Source organism: Argopecten irradians, chromosome 4 (assembly GCF_041381155.1).
Source record: "Argopecten irradians isolate NY chromosome 4, Ai_NY, whole genome shotgun sequence".
Taxonomy (NCBI): domain Eukaryota; kingdom Metazoa; phylum Mollusca; class Bivalvia; order Pectinida; family Pectinidae; genus Argopecten; species Argopecten irradians.
The window spans coordinates 1,668,809-1,693,188 of record NC_091137.1 but is presented as its reverse complement, the minus strand read 5'-3'; the positions used below and the strand labels follow the sequence as shown (position 1 = coordinate 1,693,188).

The following is a 24,380-nucleotide window of genomic DNA, read 5'->3' as shown; positions in this document are numbered from 1 at the left end:
GATGACGCAACACGAACATACCACAGTCTCCAAAAACACGCACCGCACACTACATACACACTACACACGCTACATTACCCTGCCTGTTAATGGGACCTTAATTAATCAGCTGTTAATAGGACGTTAATTAATCAAACAAACGAAAAATGGATTGAAGGCCAATGGTTATCTGTCTGAAAGCACGGACTTAGTCCGAGGGACGTATAAACGGAAAAGTGTCAGACGGACGGAAGAGAAGACGGAATGATAATAGGACAGGCATGTGTCGTGGCGGTTCGTAAATAATGGAGGAAGAAGGATAGAATTCGTCAAATGATGACTCGATAGAAAAGGACCGTGGACGATGGAAGGCAGAGGTTCTAAAATAGTCAATGATGTGCTACAGAAAGCTAGAATAGTTAATGATGTGCTACAGAAAGCCAGAATAGTCAATGATGTGCCACAGAAAGCTAGAATAGTCAATGATGTGCTACAGAAAGCTAGAATAGTCAATGATGTGCTTCAGAAATCTAGAATAGTCAATGATGTGCTAACAGCCAGAATAGTCAATGATGTGCTACAGAAAGCTAGAATAGTCAATGATGTGCTAACAGAAAGCCAGAATAGTCAATGATGTGCTACAGAAAGCTAGAATAGTCAATGATGTGCTAACAGAAAGCCAGAATAGTCAATGATGTGCTACAGAAAGCTAGAATAGTCAATGATGTGCTACAGAAAGCTAGAATAGTCAATTGTGTGCTCACAGAAAGCCAGAATAGTCAATGATGTGCTACAGAAAGCTAGAATAGTCAATGATGTGCTAACAGAAAGCTAGAATAGACAGTGGAATTCTACAGAAAGCTAGAATAGTCAATGATGTGCTACAGAAAGCTAGAATAGTCAATTATGTGCTACAGAAAGCTGGAATAGTCAGCGGAATTCTACAGACAGCATATTTCTAGCATTATCTCCACGAGATTACACAACACAAGAAAAATCCATAAAGTTGTGAGTGATCAGTTGACAGCGATGAGAAGGTGATAACGATGGGCTTGTCGCCTTGGTTCGTTTTTACTGGCCATTAGTCTGAGCAATATGGGAGAATACCCACAACGTATCTGTGATGCACATCCATCTCATATCCATTAAACCAGCGAAATTGTCCATAAAAACCTGCTTATCGTAATTGCAACATTGCTGCATTAGAACGATTCATTCAAATTTGGAGACTGCATTACCCTTCTTGGAAAAGCCTAACCGGACAATTTGGGAACAAATTAGTACTCTCTCTTACAACAATCATGTTACTACAATATTATAACGCTAACATGATCGACCTTCCCTGAGAGTCAGCTCAAGGTTTCTACACCACGTTAGACAGAAACGGCCAGGAGTGGTCGACAGAGAATCCACGTCAGTGAACGTAAGCATTCCATGATATCTCGAGTAATCAACAGTGGTCGGTTAAAGATTGTTTTGACACTCGTTAACATTGAACGTTTTGAAATTGGTTTATATGGTAATTTTAATATATATTAACGAAAAGAATCCTGAATATGTGACACGACGACCTCTTAGTTAGACACAGTCTGACTCACCATTAAGTGAGTGGGTATTTCGGAATATTTTATCGTCTGATGTTGAAGACAATCGGAATTAGGCAACAGGCAACATGCCAATACACGCCTTCTCTTTAAAAAGATAATGTGAATGCGCAATTTAAACAAGTGCGTGGGACGACTAGTTCGCCTGTTTTCAGTATAATGTGATCGGGTGGGGTGTGTTGCTTGGTGTCTTCGGCGGCATGCTTCAGTGGTATAGCACTATTATAAAAGGGCAAGAGGACACTCGCACGTCATACACACAACACACTGCATACATAGGAGGCCGTCCTTGCATGAAGATGGCTGTTAATAGGGCGTTAATTTAATAAAACAAAGACTAGCCCTCAGTTGGGGTAGGGGAGTAGTTAGAATTGTACCTGCTGCCCGCATCAGGTAGTAGTTTCCGCTCTTGCTTAGCGCGTAGCATACAGGGAAAAAGACAACTTGTTCATTTGTTTTCAGTATAATTGGCTGGGTGTGTTCGGCGGCATGCCTCATTGATATAACACCATAAAAAAGGGCAAGAGTTCCACTATACAAGAAAGCACAACATGATCATACCGCAGTCTTCCAAAACACGCACCGCATGCTAGTTTCATGACCATGGCTGTCGATAGGACGTTAATTACTAAAATAACCAAACATTCCATTTGAAAACATCTTGATAGATATATGCATGTTTCTAAAAGAGATTTAAAAACAAATGTTATGATTTGTTCTTCTGATATTTAATGTTGTATATATGTTTATTTGCTATCTTTATATACAAACTACCATGTAAAAAGAATATGCCAATACATTTTTTGTTAAAAATTGAAAGAGATTGTTTTCCGATAATATGTAGGATACAGGCACGATGCACCAAACAACAAAGCAATCGGTGCAGTATATCGTTAAGTACATCACGTTTTTACCTTTGGACTACCGTTAAGTACATCATGTTTTTACCTTTGGACTACCGTTAAGTACATCATGTTTTTACCTTTGGACTACCGTTAAGTACATCACGTTTTTACCTTTGGACTACCGTTAAGTACATCATGTTTTTACCTTTAGACTACCGTTAAGTACATCACGTTTTTACCTTTGGACTACCGTTAAGTACATCATGTTTTTACCTTTGGACTACCGTTAAGTACATCATGTTTTTACCTTTGGACTACCGTTAAGTACATCATGTTTTTACCTTTAGACTACCGTTAAGTACATCATGTTTTTACCTTTGGACTACCGTTAAGTACATCATGTTTTTACCTTTGGACTACCGTTAAGTACATCATGTTTTTACCTTTGGACTACCGTTAAGTACATCATGTTTTTACCTTTGGACTTCCGTTAAGTACATCATGTTTTTACCTTTGGACTACCGTTAAGTACATCATGTTTTTACCTTTGGACTACCGTTAAGTACATCATGTTTTTACCTTTGGACTACCGTTAAGTACATCATGTTTTTACCTTTGGACTACCGTTAAGTACATCACGTTTTTACCTTTGGACTACCGTTAAGTACATCATGTTTTTACCTTTGGACTACCGTTAAGTACATCATGTTTTTACCTTTGGACTACCGTTAAGTACATCATGTTTTTACCTTTAGACTACCGTTAAGTACATCATGTTTTTACCTTTGGACTACCGTTAAGTACATCATGTTTTTACCTTTAGACTACCGTTAAGTACATCATGTTTTTACCATTGGACTACCGTTAAGTACATCATGTTTTTTACCTTTGGACTACCGTTAAGTACATCATGTTTTACCTTTGGACTACCGTTAAGTACATCATGTTTTTACCTTTGGACTACCGTTAAGTACATCATGTTTTTACCTTTGGACTACCGTTAAGTACATCATGTTTTTTACCTTTGGACTACCGTTAAGTACATCATGTTTTTACCTTTGGACTACCGTTAAGTACATCATGTTTTTACCTTTGGACTACCGTTAAGTACATCATGTTTTTACCTTTGGACTACCGTTAAGTACATCATGTTTTTACCTTTGGACTACCGTTAGTACATCATGTTTTTACCTTTGACTACCGTTAAGTACATCATGTTTTTACCTTTGGACTACCGTTAAGTACATCATGTTTTTACCTTTGGACTACCGTTAAGTACATCATGTTTTTACCTTTGGACTACCGTTAAGTACATCATGTTTTTACCTTTGGACTACCGTTAAGTACATCATGTTTTTACCTTTGGACTACTACCGTTAAGTACATCATGTTTTTACCTTTGGACTACCGTTAAGTACATCATGTTTTTACCTTTGGACTACCGTTAAGTACATCATGTTTTTACCTTTGGACTACCGTTAAGTACATCATGTTTTTACCTTTGGACTACCGTTAAGTACATCATGTTTTTACCTTTGGACTACCGTTAAGTACATCATGTTTTTACCTTTGGACTACCGTTAAGTACATCATGTTTTTACCTTTGGACTACCGTTAAGTACATCATGTTTTTACCTTTGGACTACCGTTAAGTACATCATGTTTTTACCTTTGGACTACCGTTAAGTACATCATGTTTTTACCTTTGGACTACCGTTAAGTACATCATGTTTTTACCTTTGGACTACCGTTAAGTACATCACGTTTTTACCTTTGGACTACCGTTAAGTACATCATGTTTTTACCTTTGGACTACCGTTAAGTACATCATGTTTTTACCTTTGGACTACCGTTAAGTACATCATGTTTTTACCTTTGGACTACCGTTAAGTACATCATGTTTTTACCTTTGGACTACCGTTAAGTACATCATGTTTTTACCTTTGGACTACCGTTAAGTACATCATGTTTTTACCTTTGGACTACCGTTAAGTACATCATGTTTTTACCTTTGGACTACCGTTAAGTACATCATGTTTTTACCTTTGGACTACCGTTAAGTACATCATGTTTTTACCTTTGGACTACCGTTAAGTACATCACGTTTTTACCTTTGGACTACCGTTAAGTACATCATGTTTTTACCTTTGGACTACCGTTAAGTACATCATGTTTTTACCTTTGGACTACCGTTAAGTACATCATGTTTTTACCTTTGGACTACCGTTAAGTACATCATGTTTTTACCTTTGGACTACCGTTAAGTACATCATGTTTTTACCTTTGGACTACCGTTAAGTACATCATGTTTTTACCTTTGGACTACCGTTAAGTACATCATGTTTTTACCTTTGGACTACCGTTAAGTACATCATGTTTTTACCTTTGGACTACCGTTAAGTACATCATGTTTTTACCTTTGGACTACCGTTAAGTACATCATGTTTTTACCTTTGGACTACCGTTAAGTACATCATGTTTTTACCTTTGGACTACCGTTAAGTACATCATGTTTTTACCTTTGGACTACCGTTAAGTACATCATGTTTTTACCTTTGGACTACCGTTAAGTACATCATGTTTTTACCTTTGGACTACCGTTAAGTACATCATGTTTTTACCTTTGGACTACCGTTAAGTACATCATGTTTTTACCTTTGGACTACCGTTAAGTACATCATGTTTTTACCTTTGGACTACCGTTAAGTACATCATGTTTTTACCTTTGGACTACCGTTAAGTACATCATGTTTTTACCTTTGGACTACCGTTAAGTACATCATGTTTTTTACTTTGGACTACCGTTAAGTACATCATGTTTTTACCTTTGGACTACCGTTAAGTACATCATGTTTTTACCTTTGGACTACCGTTAAGTACATCATGTTTTTACCTTTGGACTACCGTTAAGTACATCATGTTTTTACCTTTGGACTACCGTTAAGTACATCATGTTTTTACCTTTGGACTACCGTTAAGTACATCATGTTTTTACCTTTGGACTACCGTTAAGTACATCATGTTTTTACCTTTGGACTACCGTTAAGTACATCATGTTTTTACCTTTGGACTACCGTTAAGTACATCATGTTTTTACCTTTGGACTACCGTTAAGTACATCATGTTTTTACCTTTGGACTACCGTTAAGTACATCATGTTTTTACCTTTGGACTACCGTTAAGTACATCATGTTTTTACCTTTGGACTACCGTTAAGTACATCATGTTTTTTACCTTTGGACTACCGTTAAGTACATCATGTTTTTACCTTTGGACTACCGTTAAGTACATCATGTTTTTACCTTTGGACTACCGTTAAGTACATCATGTTTTTACCTTTGGACTACCGTTAAGTACATCATGTTTTTACCTTTGGACTACCGTTAAGTACATCATGTTTTTACCTTTGGACTACCGTTAAGTACATCACGTTTTTACCTTTGGACTACCGTTAAGTACATCATGTTTTTACCTTTGGACTACCGTTAAGTACATCATGTTTTTACCTTTGGACTACCGTTAAGTACATCATGTTTTTACCTTTGGACTACCGTTAAGTACATCATGTTTTTTACCTTTGGACTACCGTTAAGTACATCATGTTTTTACCTTTGGACTACCGTTAAGTACATCATGTTTTTACCTTTGGACTACCGTTAAGTACATCATGTTTTTACCTTTGGACTACCGTTAAGTACATCACGTTTTTACCTTTGGACTACCGTTAAGTACATCATGTTTTTACCTTTGGACTACCGTTAAGTACATCACGTTTTAACCTTTGGACTACCGTTAAGTACATCACGTTTTTACCTTTGGACTACCGTTAAGTACATCATGTTTTTACCTTTGGACTACCGTTAAGTACATCATGTTTTTACCTTTGGACTACCGTTAAGTACATCATGTTTTTTACCTTTGGACTACCGTTAAGTACATCATGTTTTTACCTTTGGACTACCGTTAAGTACATCATGTTTTTACCTTTGGACTACCGTTAAGTACATCATGTTTTTACCTTTGGACTACCGTTAAGTACATCATGTTTTTACCTTTGGACTACCGTTAAGTACATCATGTTTTTACCTTTGGACTACCGTTAAGTACATCATGTTTTTACCTTTGGACTACCGTTAAGTACATCACGTTTTTACCTTTGGACTACCGTTAAGTACATCATGTTTTTTACCTTTGGACTACCGTTAAGTACATCATGTTTTTACCTTTGGACTACCGTTAAGTACATCATGTTTTTACCTTTGGACTACCGTTAAGTACATCATGTTTTTTACCTTTGGACTACCGTTAAGTACATCATGTTTTTACCTTTGGACTACCGTTAAGTACATCATGTTTTTTACCTTTGGACTACCGTTAAGTACATCATGTTTTTACCTTTGGACTACCGTTAAGTACATCATGTTTTTACCTTTGGACTACCGTTAAGTACATCATGTTTTTACCTTTGGACTACCGTTAAGTACATCATGTTTTTACCTTTGGACTACCGTTAAGTACATCATGTTTTTACCTTTGGACTACCGTTAAGTACATCATGTTTTTTACCTTTGGACTACCGTTAAGTACATCATGTTTTTACCTTTGGACTACCGTTAAGTACATCATGTTTTTACCTTTGGACTACCGTTAAGTACATCATGTTTTTTACCTTTGGACTACCGTTAAGTACATCATGTTTTTACCTTTGGACTACCGTTAAGTACATCATGTTTTTACCTTTGGACTACCGTTAAGTACATCATGTTTTTACCTTTGGACTACCGTTAAGTACATCATGTTTTTACCTTTGGACTACCGTTAAGTACATCATGTTTTTACCTTTGGACTACCGTTAAGTACATCATGTTTTTACCTTTGGACTACCGTTAAGTACATCATGTTTTTACCTTTGGACTACCGTTAAGTACATCACGTTTTTACCTTTGGACTACCGTTAAGTACATCATGTTTTTACCTTTGGACTACCGTTAAGTACATCACGTTTTTACCTTTGGACTACCGTTAAGTACATCATGTTTTTACCTTTGGACTACCGTTAAGTACATCATGTTTTTACCTTTGGACTACCGTTAAGTACATCATGTTTTTTACCTTTGGACTACCGTTAAGTACATCATGTTTTTACCTTTGGACTACCGTTAAGTACATCATGTTTTTACCTTTGGACTACCGTTAAGTACATCACGTTTTTACCTTTGGACTACCGTTAAGTACATCATGTTTTTACCTTTGGACTACCGTTAAGTACATCATGTTTTTACCTTTGGACTACCGTTAAGTACATCATGTTTTTACCTTTGGACTACCGTTAAGTACATCATGTTTTTACCTTTGGACTACCGTTAAGTACATCATGTTTTTACCTTTGGACTACCGTTAAGTACATCATGTTTTTACCTTTGGACTACCGTTAAGTACATCATGTTTTTACCTTTGGACTACCGTTAAGTACATCACGTTTTTACCTTTGGACTACCGTTAAGTACATCATGTTTTTACCTTTGGACTACCGTTAAGTACATCACGTTTTTACCTTTGGACTACCGTTAAGTACATCATGTTTTTTACCTTTGGACTACCGTTAAGTACATCATGTTTTTACCTTTGGACTACCGTTAAGTACATCATGTTTTAACCTTTGGACTACCGTTAAGTACATCATTTTTTTACCTTTGGACTACCGTTAAGTACATCACGTTTTTACCTTTGGACTACCGTTAAGTACATCATGTTTTTACCTTTGGACTACCGTTAAGTACATCATGTTTTTACCTTTGGACTACCGTTAAGTACATCATGTTTTTACCTTTGGACTACCGTTAAGTACATCACGTTTTTACCTTTGGACTACCGTTAAGTACATCACGTTTTTACCTTTGGACTACCGTTAAGTACATCACGTTTTTACCTTTGGACTACCGTTAAGTACATCATGTTTTTACCTTTGGACTACCGTTAAGTACATCATGTTTTTACCTTTGGACTACCGTTAAGTACATCATGTTTTTACCTTTGGACTACCGTTAAGTACATCATGTTTTTACCTTTGGACGACTACCGTTAAGTACATCATGTTTTTACCTTTGGACTACCGTTAAGTACATCATGTTTTTACCTTTGGACTACCGTTAAGTACATCATGTTTTTACCTTTGGACTACCGTTAAGTACATCATGTTTTTACCTTTGGACTACCGTTAAGTACATCACGTTTTTACCTTTGGACTACCGTTAAGTACATCACGTTTTTACCTTTGGACTACCGTTAAGTACATCATGTTTTTACCTTTGGACTACCGTTAAGTACATCATGTTTTTACCTTTGGACTACCGTTAAGTACATCACGTTTTTACCTTTGGACTACCGTTAAGTACATCATGTTTTTACCTTTGGACTACCGTTAAGTACATCATGTTTTTTACCTTTGGACTACCGTTAAGTACATCATGTTTTTACCTTTGGACTACCGTTAAGTACATCATGTTTTTACCTTTGGACTACCGTTAAGTACATCATGTTTTTACCTTTGGACTACCGTTAAGTACATCATGTTTTTACCTTTGGACTACCGTTAAGTACATCACGTTTTTACCTTTGGACTACCGTTAAGTACATCATCATGTTTTTACCTTTGGACTACCGTTAAGTACATCACGTTTTTACCTTTGGACTACCGTTAAGTACATCATGTTTTTACCTTTGGACTACCGTTAAGTACATCATGTTTTTACCTTTGGACTACCGTTAAGTACATCATGTTTTTACCTTTGGACTACCGTTATCACCGTTAAGTACATCATGTTTTTACCTTTGGACTACCGTTAAGTACATCATGTTTTTTACCTTTGGACTACCGTTAAGTACATCATGTTTTTACCTTTGGACTACCGTTAAGTACATCATGTTTTTACCTTTGGACTACCGTTAAGTACATCATGTTTTTTACCTTTGGACTACCGTTAAGTACATCATGTTTTTACCTTTGGACTACCGTTAAGTATACATACATGTTTTTACCTTTGGACTACCGTTAAGTACATCATGTTTTACCTTTGGACTACCGTTAAGTACATCATGTTTTTACCTTTGGACTACCGTTTAAGTACATCATGTTTTTACCTTTGGACTACCGTTAAGTACATCATGTTTTTACCTTTGGACTACCGTTAAGTACATCATGTTTTTACCTTTGGACTACCGTTAAGTACATCATGTTTTAACCTTTGGACTACCGTTAAGTACATCATGTTTTTACCTTTGGACTACCGTTAAGTACATCGTTAAGTTGGACTACCGTTAAGTACATCATGTTTTTACCTTTGGACTACCGTTAAGTACATCACGTTTTTAACCTTTGGACTACCGTTAAGTACATCACGTTTTTAACCTTTGGACTACCGTTAAGTACATCATGTTTTTACCTTTGGACTACCGTTAAGTACATCACGTTTTAACCTTTGGACTACCGTTAAGTACATCATGTTTTAACCTTTGGACTACCGTTAAGTACATCATGTTTTTACCTTTGGACTACCGTTAAGTACATCATGTTTTTACCTTTGGACTACCGTTAAGTACATCACGTTTTAACCTTTGGACTACCGTTAAGTACATCATGTTTTAACCTTTGGACTACCGTTAAGTACATCACGTTTTTACCTTTGGACTACCGTTAAGTACATCATGTTTTTACCTTTGGACAACAGTTAAGTACATCATGTTTTTACCTTCGGACTTCTGTGACTACTGCCACATACTTAATATTACTGGATAAAAAGGCAGAATGCTGGAAGTACAGAGGTCAATCGGGGACATGTCATTTTTGTGATTAGAAAATCTATTTAAATATCAGTACCAGGTTACCATACTTTCTTTCATCCAAAGTATTTGCTTTTGATAGTTTCGATTTTATCTTTAAAAACATTTACCAAAATAGTTTTTGAATTGTAGCAAAAATAAATTGAGCCTAATTTTCTTTGTTGAAGTGCCGTCTCGTGTACTAGGCGGCCTCAAACGATATTACATCTGTAAATTGAGAATCTGGACGGTTCTGTCTTATCTGAACAATAAAACACAGAAATTATCGTTACATACGAGCAAGCTTTTGTCCGACCCTTTGCTTAGCTGTTGAGTCGATAATGGACACAGTGGATCTACATAGTAAGCATAGACGCATTCTCTCAAAATAGGAAATGTTCAGGCCACCGAGGTTATGGCTTCTCTTCACCATCTTTTCCCCTGAGAGCTACATATTGTAACTGTATTTCTTCTTCAGTGTGTAGAACATTTTCAACATTTAGTTTTACTGTTAACTAACTACGGGAATGATATTGGGGATAAAGGAACATTTGAAAACCAATTAATTTATCGTTTACACGACGTGATGGTGCTGTTTGTGGTAACAGGACGTGATGGTGCTGTTTGTGGTAACAGGACGTGATGGTGCTGTTTGTGGTAACAGGACGTGATGGTGCTGTTTGTGGTAACAGGACGTGATGGTGCTGTTTGTGGTAACAGGACGTGATGGTGCTGTTTGTGGTAACAGGACGTGATGGTGCTGTTTGTGGTAACAGGACGTGATGGTGATGTTTGTGGTAACAGGACGTGATGGTGCTGTTTGTAATAACAGGGCGTGATGGTGCTGTTTGTAGTAACATGACGTGATGGTGCTGTTTGTGGTAACAGGACGTGATGGTGCTGTTTGTGGTAACAGGACGTGATGATGCTGCATATGGTAACAGGGCGTGTTGGTGCCGAATGTAGTAACAGGGCGTGATGGTGCCGTTTGTGGTAACAGGACGTGATGGTGCCGCATGTGGTAACAGGGCGTGATGATGCTGCATATGGTAACAGGGCGTGTTGGTGCCGCATTTGGAAACAGGACTTGATGGTGCTGTTTGTGGTAACAGGACGTGATGGTGCCGCATGTGGTAACAGGACGTGATGGTGCCGCATGTAGTAACAGGGCGCGATGGTGCCGCATGTAGTAACAGGGCGTGATGGTGCCGCATGTGGTAACAGGACGTGATGGTTCTGTTTGTAATAACAGGACGTGATGGTGCTGTTTGTAATAACAGGACGTGATGGTGTTGTTTGTGGTAACAGGACGTGATAGTGCTGTTTGAGGTAACAGGGCGTGAGGGTTCTGTTTGTGGTAACAGGACATGATTGTGCTGTTTGTGGTAACAGGACGTGATGGTGCTTTTTGTGGAAACAGGACGTGATGGTGCCGCATGAAGTAACAGGGCATGATGGTGCCGCATGAAGTAACAGGACGTGATGGTGCTGTTTGTGATAACAGGACGTGATGGTGCTGTTTGTGATAACAGGACGTGATGGTGCTGTTTGTGGTAACAGGACGTGATGGTGCAACACGTGGTAACAGGACGTGATGGTTCTGTTTGAGGTAACAGGGCGTGATTGTTGCTGTTTGTGGTAACAGGCGTGATAGTGCTGTTTGTGGTAACAGGACGTGATGGTTCTCTTTGTGGTAACAGGACGTGATGGTGCCGCATGTGGTAACAGGACGTGATGGTGCCGCAATGTAGTAACAGGGCGTGATGGTGCCGCATGTAGTAACAGGGCGTGATGGTGCCGCATGTGGTAACAGGACGTGATGGTTCTGTTTGTAATAACAGAACGTGATGGTGCTGTTTGTGGTAACAGGACGTGATGGTGCCGTTTGTAATAACAGGACGTGATGGTGCTGTTTGTGGTAACAGGACGTGATAGTGCTGTTTGAGGTAACAGGACGTGATGGTTCTGTTTGAGGTAACAGGGCGTGATGGTGCTGTTTGTGGTAACAGAACATGATTGTGCTGTTTGTGGTAACAGGACGTGATAGTGCTGTTTGAGGTAACAGGACGTGATGGTTCTGTTTGTGGTAACAGGGCGTGATGGTGCTGTTTGTGGTAACAGAACATGATTGTGCTGTTTGTGGTAACAGGACGTGATGGTGCTTTTTGTGGAAACAGGACGTGATGGTGCCGCATGAAGTAACAGGGCATGATGGTGCCGCATTAAGTAACAGGACGTGATGGTGCTGTTTGAGGTAACAGGGCGTGATTGTGCTGTTTGTGGTAACAGGACGTGATAGTGCTGTTTGTGGTAACAGGACGTGATGGTTCTCTTTGTGGTAACAGGACGTGATGGTGCCGCATGTGGTAACAGGACGTGATGGTGCCGCATGTAGTAACAGGGCGTGATGGTGCCGCATGTAGTAACAGGGCGTGATGGTGCCGCATGTGGTAACAGGACGTGATGGTTCTGTTTGTAATAACAGAACGTGATGGTGCTGTTTGTGGTAACAGGACGTGATGGTGCCGTTTGTAATAACAGGACGTGATGGTGCTGTTTGTGGTAACAGGACGTGATAGTGCTGTTTGAGGTAACAGGACGTGATGGTTCTGTTTGAGGTAACAGGGCGTGATGGTGCTGTTTGTGGTAACAGAACATGATTGTGCTGTTTGTGGTAACAGGACGTGATAGTGCTGTTTGAGGTAACAGGACGTGATGGTTCTGTTTGTGGTAACAGGGCGTGATGGTGCTGTTTGTGGTAACAGAACATGATTGTGCTGTTTGTGGTAACAGGACGTGATGGTGCTTTTTGTGGAAACAGGACGTGATGGTGCCGCATGAAGTAACAGGGCATGATGGTGCCGCATTAAGTAACAGGACGTGATGGTGCTGTTTGTGATAACAGGACGTGATGGTGCTGTTTGTGGTAAAAGGACGTGATGGTGCTGTTTGTAATAACAGGACGTGATGGTGCTGTTTGTGGTAACAGGACGTGATGGTGCTTTTTGTGGAAACAGGACGTGATGGTGCCGCATGAAGTAACAGGGCATGATGGTGCCGCATGAAGTAACAGGACGTGATGGTGCTGTTTGTGATAACAGGACGTGATGGTGCTGTTTGTGGTAAAAGGACGTGATGGTGCTGTTTGTAATAACAGGACGTGATGGTGCTGTTTGTGGTAACAGGACGTTATGGTGCCACACGTGGTAACAGGACGTGATGGTGATGTTTGTGGTAACAGGACGTGATGGTGCTGTTTGTGGTAACAGGACGTGATGGTGCTGTTTATGGTAACAGGACGTGATGGTGCAACTTGTGGTAACAGGACGTGATGGTTCTGTTTGTGGTAACAGGGCGTGATGGTTCTGTTTGTGGTAACAGGACATGATGGTGCTTTTTATGGAAACATAATGTGATGGTGCTGTTTGTGGTAACAGGACGTGATGGTGCTGTTTGTAGTAACTGGACGTGATGGTGCTGTTTGTGGAAACCGGACGTGATGGTGCTGTTTGTAGTAAAATGACGTGATGGTGCTGTTTGTGGTAACAGGATGTGATGGTGCTTTTTATGGAAACATAATGTGATAGTGCTGTTTGTGGTAACAGGACGTGATGGTGCTGTTTGTGGTAACAGGACGTGATGGTGCTGTTTGTGGTAACATGACGTGATGGTGCTGTTTGTGGTAACAGGACGTGATGGTGCTGTTTGTGGTAACAGGACGTGATGGTGCTGTTTGTGGTAACAGGACGTGATGGTGCTGTTTGTGGTAACAGGACGTGATGGTGCTGTTGTGTGGTAACAGGACGTGATGTGCTGTTTGTGGTAACAGGACGTGATGGTGCTGTTTGTGGTAACAGGACGTGATGGTGCTGTTTGTGGTAACAGGACGTGATGGTGCTGTTTGTGGTAACAGGACGTGATGGTGCAACTTGTGGTAACAGGACGTGATGGTGCTGTTTGTAGTAACAGGACGTGATAGTGCCGCTTGTGGTAACAGGACGTGATGGTGCCGCTTGCGGTAACAAGACGTGATGGTGCCGCTTGTGGTAACAGGACGTGATGGTGCCGCTTGTGGTAACAGGACGTGATGGTGCCGCTTGTGGTAACAGGACGTGATGGTGCAGCTTGTGGTAACAGGACGTGATGGTGCTGTTTGTGGACGATATGATATCACTTGTATTAATGACATGAGGAGATCGTATAGTTACATAGGCAGACATGGTGTTTATTTGTCTCTTGATGTAATAGCATATGTACCATGATAGTAAAGGATATCGAACTCGAAATTGCGCATGATTGATGAAAGATCATTATATGCAAATATTTTTTGTTTATTTACAATAAACAATTGTCTTAGCTTCTCTGCAAGTTTTTGGCGTACAATCTATCCATTCTGATATTAATTTACCCTTTATGATATAAACCTGGTCCAGGTGAACATTGATCGTATCCATTTCGGACGTTGAATTCCCATGAGAACTGACATGAAACAAAAGCTGGTCAAAATAAACCGCCAGATATATATTACTCAGTTAAAGATCAAGATAAGTTACAATAAGTCGTCGTAAAACATAATTACGTAGAGACTGCAGTCTTTACGTGGAGACGGCAGTACTTTACGTGGAGACTGCAATACTTTACGTGAAGAATGTAGTACTTTACGTGGAGACTGTAATACTTAACGTGGAGACTGCAGTAATTTACGTGGAGACTGAATACTTTACGTGAAGACGGAAGTACTTTACGTGGAGACTGAAATACTTTACGTGAAGACTGTAGTACTTTACGTGGGGACGTAGTACTTTACGTGGAGACTGCAGTACTTTACGTGGAGACTACAATACTTTACGTGTAGACGGCAGTACTTTTCGTGGAGACTGAGTACTTTACGTGGAGACTGCAGTACTTTACGTGGAGAATGCAGTACTTTACGTGAAGACGGCAGTACTTTACGTGGAGACTGCAATACTTTACGTGAAGACTGTAGTACTTTACGTGGGGACGTAGTACTTTATGTGGAGACTGTAGTACTTAACGTGGAGACTGCAGTACTTTACGTGGAGACTGCAATACTTTACGTGAAGACGGCAGTACTTTACGTGGAGACTGTAGTACTTTACGTGGAGACTGCAGTACTTTACGTGGAGAATGCAGTACTTTACGTGGAGACTGCAGTACTTTACGTGGAAACTGCAGTACTTTACGTGGAGACTGCAGTACTTTACGTGGAGACTGTAATACTTTACGTGGAGACTATAGTACTTTATGTGGAGACTGCAATACTTTGCGTGGAGACTGCAGTCCTTTACGTGGAGACTATTGTACTTAACGTGGAGACTGCAGTACTTTACGTGGAGACTGCAGTACTTTACGTGGAGAATGCAGTGTACTTTACGTGGAGACTGCAGTACTTTACGTGGAGACTGTAATACTTTACGTGGAGACGGCAGTACTTTATGTGGAGACTGCAATACTTTACGTGGAGACTGCAGAGTACTTTATGTGGAGACTGTAGTATTTTACGTGGAGACTGCAATTCTTTACGTGGAGACTGTACTTACTTTACGTGGAGACTGCAGTACTTTACGTGGAGACTGCAGTACTTTACGTGGAGACTGCAGTACTTTACATGGAGACTGTAGTACTTTTACGTGGAGACTGCAGTACTTTACGTGGAGACTGTAGTACTGTATACTTACGTGGAGACTGCAGTACTTTACGTGGAGAATGCAGTACTTTACGTGGAGACTGCAGTACTTTACGTGGAGACTGTAATACTTTACGTGGAGACGGCAGTACTTTATGTGGAGACTGCAATACTTTACGTGGAGACTGCAGTACTTTATGTGGAGACTGTAGTATTTTACGTGGAGACTGCAATTCTTTACGTGGAGACTGTAATACTTTACGTGGAGACTGCAGTACTTTACGTGGAGACTGTAATACTTTACGTGGAGACTGCAGTACTTTATGTGGAGACTGCAATACTTTACGTGGAGACTGCAGTACTTTATGTGGAGACTGTAGTATTTTACGTGGAGACTGCAATTCTTTACGTGGAGACTGTACTTACTTTACGTGGATGACTGCAGTACTTTACTTTGAAACTATAGTTCTTTACGTGGAGACTGCAATACTTTACGTGGAGACTGCAGTACTTTACGTGGAGACTGCAATACTTTACGTGGAGACTGTAGTACTTTACGAGGAGACTGCGATACTTTATGTGGAGACTGTAGTACTTTATGTGGAGACTGCTGTACTTTACATGGAGACTATAGTACTTTACGTGGAGACTGCAATACTTTACGTGGAGACTACAGTCCTTTACGTTGAGACTACAGTACTTTACGTGCAGACTGCAGTACTTTACGTGCAGACTGCAGTACTTTACGTGCAGACTGCAGTACTTAACATGGAGACTGCAGTACTTTATGTGGAGACTGCAGTACTTTACGTGGAGACTGTAGTACTTTACGTGGAGACTGTAATACTTTACGTGGAGACGGCAGTACTTTATGTGGAGACTGCAATACTTTACGTGGAGACGGCAGTACTTTATGTGGAGACTGCAATACTTTACGTGGAGACTGCAGTACTTTATGTGGAGACTGTTGTACTTTACGTGGAGAATGTAGTACTTTACGTGGAGACTGCAATACTTTACGTGGAGACTGTAGTACTTTACGTGGAGACTGCAGTACTTTACATGAAGACTATTGTACTTTACGTGGAGACTGCAATACTTTACGTGGAGACTGCAGTACTTTACGTGGAGACTGCAATACTTTACGTGGAGACTGTAGTACTTTACGAGGAGACTGCAGTACTTTACATGGAGACTGCAATACTTTATGTGGAGACTGTAGTACTTTACGTGGAGACTGTAGTACTTTACGTGCAGACTGCAGTACTTTACGTGGAGACTGCAATACTTTACGTGGAGACGCAGTACTTTACGTGGAGAATGTAGTACTTTACGTGGAGACTGCAGTACTTTACGTGGAGACTGCAATACTTTACATGGAGATTGCAGTACTTTACATGAAGACTGCAGTACTTTACGTGGAGATTACAGTACTTTATGTGGAGACTGCAATACTTTACGTGGAGACTGCAGTACTTTACGTGGAGACGCAGTACTTAACGTGGAGACTGTAGTACTTTACGTGGAGACTGCAGTCCTTTACGTGGAGACTGCAGTACTTTACGTGGAGACTGTAGTACTTTACGTGGAGACTGTAATACTTTACGTGGAGACGGCAGTACTTTATGTGGAGACTGCAATACTTTACGTGGAGACGGCAGTACTTTATGTGGAGACTGCAATACTTTACGTGGAGACTGCAGTACTTTATGTGGAGACTGTTGTACTTTACGTGGAGACTGCAGTTCTTTAGGTGGAGACTGCAATACTTTACGTGGAGACTGTAGTACTTTTCGTGGAGACTGCAGTACTTTACATGAAGACTATTGTACTTTACGTGGAGACTGCAATACTTTACGTGGAGACTGCAGTACTTTACGTGGAGACTGCAATACTTTACGTGGAGACTGTAGTACTTTACGAGGAGACTGCAGTACTTTACATGGAGACTGCAATACTTTATGTGGAGACTATAGTACTTTACGTGGAGACTGTAGTACTTTACGTGCAGACTGCAGTACTTTACGTGCAGACTGCAATACTTTACGTGGAGACTGCAGTACTTTACGTGGAGACGCAGTACTTTACGTGGAGAATGTAGTACTTTACGTGGAGACTGCAGTACTTTACGTGGAGACTGCAATACTTTACGTGGAGATTGCAGTACTTTACATGAAGACTGCAGTACTTTACGTGGAGATTACAGTACTTTATGTGGAGACTGCAATACTTTACGTGGAGACTGCAGTACTTTACGTGGAGACGCAGTACTTTACGTGGAGACTGTAGTACTTTACGTGGAGACTGCAGTCCTTTACGTGGAGACTGCAGTACTTAACGTGGAGACTGCAGCACTTTACGTGGAGACTGTAGTACTTTACATGGAGACTTCAGTACTTTACGTGGAGACGCAGTACTTTACGTGGAGACTGCAGTACTTTACGTGGAGACGCAGTACTTTACGTGGAGACTGCAGTACTTTACGTGGAGACGCAGTACTTTACGTGGAGACTGTAGTACTTTACGTGGAGACTGCAGTACTTTACATGGAGTCTGCAATACTTTACGTGGAGACTTCAGTACTTTACGTGGAGACGCAGTACTTTACGTGGAGACTGTAGTACTTTACGTGGAGACTGCAGTACTTTACGTGGAGACTGCAATACTTTACGTGGAGACTGCAGTACTTTATGTGGAGACTGTAGTACTTTACGTGGAGACTGCAGTACTTTACGTGGAGTCTGCAATACTTTACGTGGAGACTGTAATACTTTACGTGGAGACGGCAGTACTTTATGTGGAGACTGCAATACTTTACGTGGAGACTGTAATACTTTACGTGGAGACTGCAGTACTTTATGTGGAGACTGCAATACTTTACGTGGAGACTGCAGTACTTTATGTGGAGACTGTAGTACTTTACGTGGAGACTGCAGTTCTTTACGTGGAGACTGCAATACTTTACGTGGAGACTGTAGTACTTTACGAGAAGACTGTAGTACTTTATGTGGAGACTGTAGTACTTAACGTGGAGACTGCAGTACTTTATGTGGAGACTGCAATACTTTACGTGGAGACTGTAATACTTTACGTGGAGACGGCAGTACTTTATGTGGAGACTGCAATACTTTACGTGGAGACTGCAGTACTTTATGTGGAGACTGTAGTACTTTACGTGGAGACTGCAGTTCTTTACGTGGAGACTGCAATACTTTACGTGGAGACTGTAGTACTTTACGAGAAGACTGTAGTACTTTATGTGGAGACTGTAGTACTTAACGTGGAGACTGCAGTACTTTACGTGGAGACTGCAATACTTTACGTGGAGACTGTAGTACTTTTACGTGGAGACTGCAGTACTTTACGTGGAGTCTGCAATACTTTACGTGGAGACTTCAGTACTTTACGTGGAGACGCAGTACTTTACGTGGAGACTGTAGTACTTTACGTGGAGACTGCAGTACTTTACGTGGAGACTGCAATACTTTACGTGGAGATTGCAGTACTTTACATGAAGACTGCAGTACTTTACGTGGAGATTACAGTACTTTATGTGGAGACTGTAGTACTTTACGTGGAGACTGCAATCCTTTGCGTGCAAATGCTAAATAATCGACAGTCGAATGAAATACAAAATATTAGTAAGTACTTATGCTATATACGTATGTATATCAGCAGAAAGGTATATATCACTACTGTTTATGTATACTTAGACATATGTTGCCACGTTTCTATGAGTTTTTAATACCGTCCACAGCGTGAAAGTTGTTCAGTGTCCCACCTGTTACATTATACTAACATTTACAGACACGGCACGTGGAATTGCAGAGTTGATTATTCTTTGGAAAACCTGCTTTATAAACATGTAGATCAAATCATTTTCTAAAAACTGCATTTTTTCCGTATAAATCCTGAATATTTATATTCCATACCATGTTTTAATTCCGTACATTTTTTATATTTGTTATAATATGTAAGCTTGCAAGGATGTTTATAAATATTTATTAAATTATTGACTTTTGTTGTAGCAAAGGCAGTGTAACATCATATTAACCGAATCAAAAGTTTTAATTTTTATATCAGATATTTATGATGTTGATGAAATAAAAAAAAACAGATTGAAGGCCTCAGGACGCCTCCCCGAGAAATTCGACATTTGGAATAAGTGACGTCACAATAGCAATTGATCGACTCGGTATTTCTAAAACCGGAAAGACCAAGTTAAGGGGTGGTTATGCTGGAATCAGCTTGTCTATCTGTCCGTAGAAAAACTTACTCCGGACAATTCCTCCTAAACTACTTAACTAATTTAATGAAACTTGGTCCCATGTGTAGATGTGCATAAAGGATTTCGGTTGTAAATAATTAAATAATTGTATATCCATGGTAACCAGATCACTTTTCACAGGTTTCTGTTGAATTAAATTTAAAACTATAAAAGTTTGCTATCCTATAGTCATTACAAAGTTTGCTATCCTATAGTCATTACAAAGTTTGCTATATCCTATCGTCATTACAAAGTTTGCTATATCCTATCGTCATTACAAAGTTTGCTATATCCTATCGTCATTACAAAGTTTGCTATATCCTATCGTCATTACAAAGTTTGCTATATCCTATCGTCATTACAAAGTTTGCTATATCCTATCGTCATTACAAAGTTTGCTATCCTATCGTCATTACAAAGTTTGTTATATCCTATCGTCATTACAAAGTTTGCTATATCTGTCGTCATTACAAAGTTTGCTATATCCTGTCGTCATTACAAAGTTTGCTATATCCTATCGTCATTACAAAGTTTGCTATATCCTATCGTCATTACAAAGTTTGCTATCCTATCGTCATTACAAAGTTTGCTATATCCTATCGTCATTACAAAGTTTGCTATCCTATCGTCATTACAAAGTTTGCTATCCTATCGTCATTACAAAGTTTGCTATCCTATCGTCATTACAAAGTTTGCTATCCTATCATCATTACAAAGTTTGCTATATCCTATCGTCATTACAAAGTTTGCCATCCTATCGTCATTACAAAGTTTGCTATATCCTATCGTCATTACAAAGTTTGCTATATCCTGTCGTCATTACAAAGTTTGCTATCCTATCATCATTACAAAATTTGCTATCCTATAGTCATTACAAAGTTTGCTATCCTATCGTCATTACAAAATTTGCTGCTATCCTATAGTCATTACAAAGTTTGCTATCCTATCGTCATTACAAAGTTTGCTATCCTATCGTCATTACAAAGTTTGCTATCCTATCATCATTACAAAATTTGCTATATCCTCTCGTCATTACAAAGTTTGGTATACTATAGTCATTACAAAGTTTGCTATCATATAGTCATTACAAAAGTTTGCTATCCTAAAGTCATTACAAAGTTTTCTATATATATCCTATTGTCATTACAAAGTTTGCTATCCTATCGTCATTGCAAAATTTGCTATCCTATAGTCATTACAAAGTTTGCTATATCCTATCGTCATTACAAAGTTTGCTATCCTATCGTCATTACAAAGTTTGCTATCCTCTCGTCATTACAAAGTTTGTTATCCTATCGTCATTACAAAGTTTGCTATATCCTATCGTCATTACAAAGTTTGCTATCCTATCGTCATTACAAAGTTTGCTATCCTATCGTCATTACAAAGTTTGCTATCCTATAGTCATTACAAAGTTTGCTATCCTATCGTCATTACAAAGTTTGCTATTCTATTACAAATTTGCTATTGTCATTACAAAGTTTGCTATCCTATCGTCATTGCAAAATTTGCTATCCTATAGTCATTACAAAGTTTGCTATCCTATACGTCATTACAAAGTTTGCTAATCCTATCGTCATTACAAAGTTTGCTATCCTATCGTCATTACAAAGTTTGCTATCCTATCGTCATTACAAAGTTTGCTATCCTATCGTCATTACAAAGTTTGCTATCCTTATCATCATTACAAAGTTTGCTATCCTATCGTCATTACAAAGTTTGCTATACTATAGTCATTACAAAGTTTGCTATCCTATAGTCATTACAAAGTTTGCTATCCTATAGTCATTACAAAGTTTGGTATATCCTATTGTCATTACAAAGTTTGCTATCCTATCGTCATTACAAAGTTTGCTATCCTATAGTCATTACAAAGTTTGCTATATCCTATCGTCATTACAAAGTTTGCTATCCTATCGTCATTACAAAGTTTGCTATCCTATCGTCATTACAAAATTTGCTATATCCTATAGTCATTACAAAGTTTGCTATCCATAGTCATTACAAAGTTTGCTATATCCTATCGTCTTTACAAAATTTGCTATCCTATAGTCATTACAAAGTTTGCTATATCCTATCGTCTTTACAAAGTTTGCTATCCTATCGTCATTACAAAGTTTGCTATATCCTATCGTCATTACAAAGTTAGCTATATCCTATCGTCATTACAAAGTTTGCTATATCCTATCGTCATTACAAAGTTTGCTATATCCTGTCGTCATTACAATGTTTGCTATCCTATAGTCTCATTACAATGTTTGCTATATCCTATCGTCATTACAAAGTTTGTTATATCCTATCGTCATTACAAAGTTAGCTATATCCTATCGTCATTACAAAGTTTGCTATATCCTATCGTCATTACAAAGTTTGCTATCCTATCGTCATTACAAAGTTTGTTATATCCTATCGTCATTACAAAGTTTGCTATATCCTATCGTCATTACAAAGTTTGCTATATCCTATAGTCATTACAAAGTTTGCTATCCTGTCGTCATTACAAAGTTTGCTATCCTATCGTCATTACAAAGTTTGCTATCCTATAGTCATTACAAAGTTTGCTATCCTATCGTCATTACAAAGTTTGCTATATCCTATCGTCATTACAAAGTTTGCTATCCTATCGTCATTACAAAGTTTGCTATCCTATCGTCATTACAAAGTTTGCTATATCCTATCGTCATTACAAAGTTTGCTATATCCTATCGTCATTACAAAGTTTGCTATCCTATCGTCATTACAAAGTTTGTTATATCCTATCGTCATTACAAAGTTTGCTATATCCTATCGTCATTACAAAGTTTGCTATATCCTATCGTCATTACAAAGTTTGCTATATCCTATCGTCATTACAAAGTTTGCTATATCCTATCGTCATTACAAAGTTTGTTATCCTATCGTCATTACAATGTTGAGTATCCTGTCGTCATTACAAAGTTTGCTATCCTATTGTCTTTACAAAGTTTGCTATACTATAGTCATTACAAAATTTGTTATCCTATAGTCATTACAAAGTTTGTTATCCTATCGTCATTACAAAGTTTGCTATCCTATCGTCATTACAAAGTTTGCCATAGTCCTTTGCTATCCTCATTACAAAGTTTGCTATACCTATCCTCATTACAAAGTTTGCTATCCTATCGTCATTACAAAGTTTTGCTATATCTATAGTCATTACAAAGTTTGCTATCCTATCGTCATTACAAAGTTTGCTATATCCTGTCCGTCATTACAAAGTTTGCTATATCCTATCGTCATTACAAAGTTTGCTATATCCTATCGTCATTACAAAGTTTGCTATCCTATCGTCATTAAAAAGTTTGCTATCCTAAAGTCATTACAAAGTTTTCTATATATATCCTATCGTCATTAAAAAGTTTGCTATCCTAAAGTCATTACAAAGTTTTCTATATATATCCTATCGTCATTACAAAGTTTGCTATCCTATCGTCATTACAAAGTTTGCTATCCTGTCGTCATTACAAAGTTTGCTATCCTGTCGTCATTACAAAGTTTGCTATCCTATCGTCATTACAAAGTTTGCTATATATCCTATCGTCATTACAAAGTTTGCTATATCCTATCGTCATTACAAAGTTTGCTATCCTATCGTCATTACAAAGTTTGCTATCCTATCGTCATTACAAAGTTTGCTATATCCTGTCGTCATTACAAAGTTTGCTATCCTATAGTCATTACAAAGTTTGCTATATCCTATCGTCATTACAAAGTTTGCTATCCTATAGTCATTACAAAGTTTGCTATCCTATCGTCATTACAAAGTTTGCTATCCTATCGTCATTACAAAGTTTGCTATCCTGTCGTCATTACAAAGTTTGCTATATCCTATCGTCATTACAAAGTTTGCTATCCTATAGTCATTACAAAGTTTGCTATCCTATCGTCATTACAAAGTTTGCTATCCTATAGTCATTACAAAGTTTGCTATCCTATAGTCATTACAAAGTTTGCTATCCTATCGTCATTACAAAGTCATCAACAAAGTTTGCTATCCAATATGTTTACAAAGTTTGCTATATCCTATCGTCATTACAAAGTTTGCTATATCATATCGTCATTAAAAGTTTGCTATATCCTATCGTTTGCATTATGTCATACAAAGTTTGCTATATCCTATCGTCATTACAAAGTTTGCTATATCCTATCGTCATTACAAAGTTTGCTATCCTATCGTCATTACAAAGTTTGCTATATCCTAT

The 24,380-nt window shown here is 38.7% G+C and overlaps 1 protein-coding gene across 1 annotated transcript in view; it reads left to right on the top strand.

The window, feature by feature from the left end:
• Window positions 1-16,328: 16,328 nt before the first annotated feature.
• LOC138322030 (programmed cell death 6-interacting protein-like) overlaps window positions 16,329-24,380 on the top strand; it is a 162,201-nt gene continuing 154,149 nt past the window's right edge. Inside the window, 1 exon segment of the mRNA XM_069266085.1 lies at window positions 16,329-17,072. Coding sequence (XP_069122186.1) covers window positions 16,329-17,072 — 744 coding nt within the window.